General features: G+C 49.7%; 1 protein-coding gene across 2 annotated transcripts in view; it reads right to left on the minus strand.

Annotated features, from left to right (window-relative positions):
• znf318 (zinc finger protein 318) overlaps window positions 1–1,675 on the minus strand; it is a 23,133-nt gene extending 21,458 nt beyond the window's left edge. For both annotated transcript variants that reach the window (XM_005943028.2, XM_005943027.2), the window contains exons 1-2: window positions 1,206–1,675; window positions 291–400 (exon numbers count right to left, since the gene is read on the minus strand). In XM_005943028.2, the coding sequence (XP_005943090.1) occupies window positions 291–400; window positions 1,206–1,463 (368 nt within the window). In that variant the 5' untranslated portion in view covers window positions 1,464–1,675. The remainder of the gene's footprint in view (window positions 1–290; window positions 401–1,205) is intronic.
• Between the last annotated feature and the right edge of the window lie 173 nt (window positions 1,676–1,848).

The raw sequence follows: 1,848 nt of genomic DNA on the forward strand, positions 1-1,848 counted from the left end.
TATATATATATATATATATATGCACATGTCGAGGAGCGTGTCAGGTTACATTTCACTGTGTGTTATACTTGTATAACTATGCACGTGACAAATAAAGAACCTTGAACCTTACTTGTTGTCCCTAGAGTATTTATATCAGATGACTTAGATGAGACGTTTCACTGTGAACATCTTTTAATGGTGAAATCATTTCCTTTTCACAAGTAACAAAGGACCACATTTACTGTTTCTTTATCCAGCTGTATTGCCTTCAACCATCACAATAAACACAAAATCTGCCTAAAGATCACCTTTCGAGATGGCATAAGGAGGCGGAGCCAGAAGGTCCATTCAGCTCGTTGCCAACGGTGATGACGAGGTTGTGGTCCAGGGGAATCGGGCCACGTGGAGACAGAGACCTCTGTACGAGAAACACAAAAATTCAGCACTAAATCTCTCAGAGTAGAATACCGACAGGACAGCCCAGCGCCTGTGGCACATAATGGAAAAAAACGAACCTTTTCACCATCGGCGTGTGTGACCTGATGGAGATGTTTTATGGCAGCTTTGTGTTTTGTTTGGGGTTTTTTCAGGTTTCTGAGATTCTGATTACTCTACAGTTTCTAACCTGAGCGTTCCTGAGCTTACAGCGCCAAGTGTGGTGGGAGCAGAGCTGGATTCAGCCAAAGTCCTTCCTGAAGTATCTCCAGGCACTTATTCTGAAGAACTATAATCAACTAGAATTTTACAGGTCACTGGGACATAAACTTCACGGCTGAAACAGCACTTAAACCAAAGTAAGATTTTACAAAGCTCCTTGTCTTGCAAGCTAAACGTCTACCAACATCATTATTACCAACAAACATCCCAACAGTCCTGCTGTTTAGCATACGTGCTCCAGGTGCCCTTTCTTCTGCTCACCTTCAAGGCCCTTCATAACCTGGCTCCTCCTGATCTCTCTGACCGAGTCGTCGGGCAGACACGTTAAGCAATAAAACTAAATAATAAACGCGGTACATAAACTGAAAGCTAAACTCGCGATAAATTGGTCGTTTTTTAAAAGGGGTTTGGTCTAAATCTGATTCCAAACACACTCTTTATAAATGAGAAACGGATATTTTCCCTCTCAGCCGTATCCGTCCCCGTAGACCACCCAAACCGGTGTGTGTGCGGTAACCTGCCCCCTGTCCGGTGTGTTCGGCCCGTTCGGACCCCGGCTCTCTCACCTCTCTCGGCGGACCTCCGGTCCATAACTCCCCGCCGCGGTTGCTGTCTGAGCCCGGGGAAGGGTACCTCCTGCGCGGCGGGGAGCGGCGGTAGGGATCCGGGGGTCCGTGGTCGTGGTAGCCGGAGTGGTACGGAGGTCTGGGCCGGCTCCGGTCGTCCCTGTAGCCCGGGGCCGGGTAGGGCCTCGGCGGAGGCGGACCCCGGCCTTCAAAGGGAGGCGGGTAGCCCCCTCTCGGAGGAGGCCGACCGCGGTACATCTCCTTCCGCGGAGTTCCTGCGGCTCCTCGCGGGCACGCTGCGGAGGTCACTGAACGAAGAGGACCGAAGTGCGGAGCTCCGCGGATAGATTGCAGCTTTTTCTGCGGATATTCCAATACAAACGGAACTCAGAGCTTTAGCTACGGGCAACACAACGGCCTCCCGCTGCTTCTTCCTCTGCTGCTGCTGCTGCTCACCGACATAAACAGCGCGCAGCGAGCTGCTGCCACCCGAAGGCAGAAACCTGTACTGCACATTCACAGCAGCGCTCTCCTCGGCATCAGTTCTTCAACTCATCTTCCTCTGGGCCTTATTCTCAGTTTTCATCACAACAGCAGTACAATAAAATATTATATATATACAACTCTGTATATTTTTATATCA

The sequence above is a fragment of the Haplochromis burtoni genome, unplaced genomic scaffold (genome assembly GCF_018398535.1).
Source record: "Haplochromis burtoni strain Fernald_Lab_line unplaced genomic scaffold, NCSU_Asbu1 Contig_359, whole genome shotgun sequence".
Classification (NCBI taxonomy): domain Eukaryota; kingdom Metazoa; phylum Chordata; class Actinopteri; order Cichliformes; family Cichlidae; genus Haplochromis; species Haplochromis burtoni.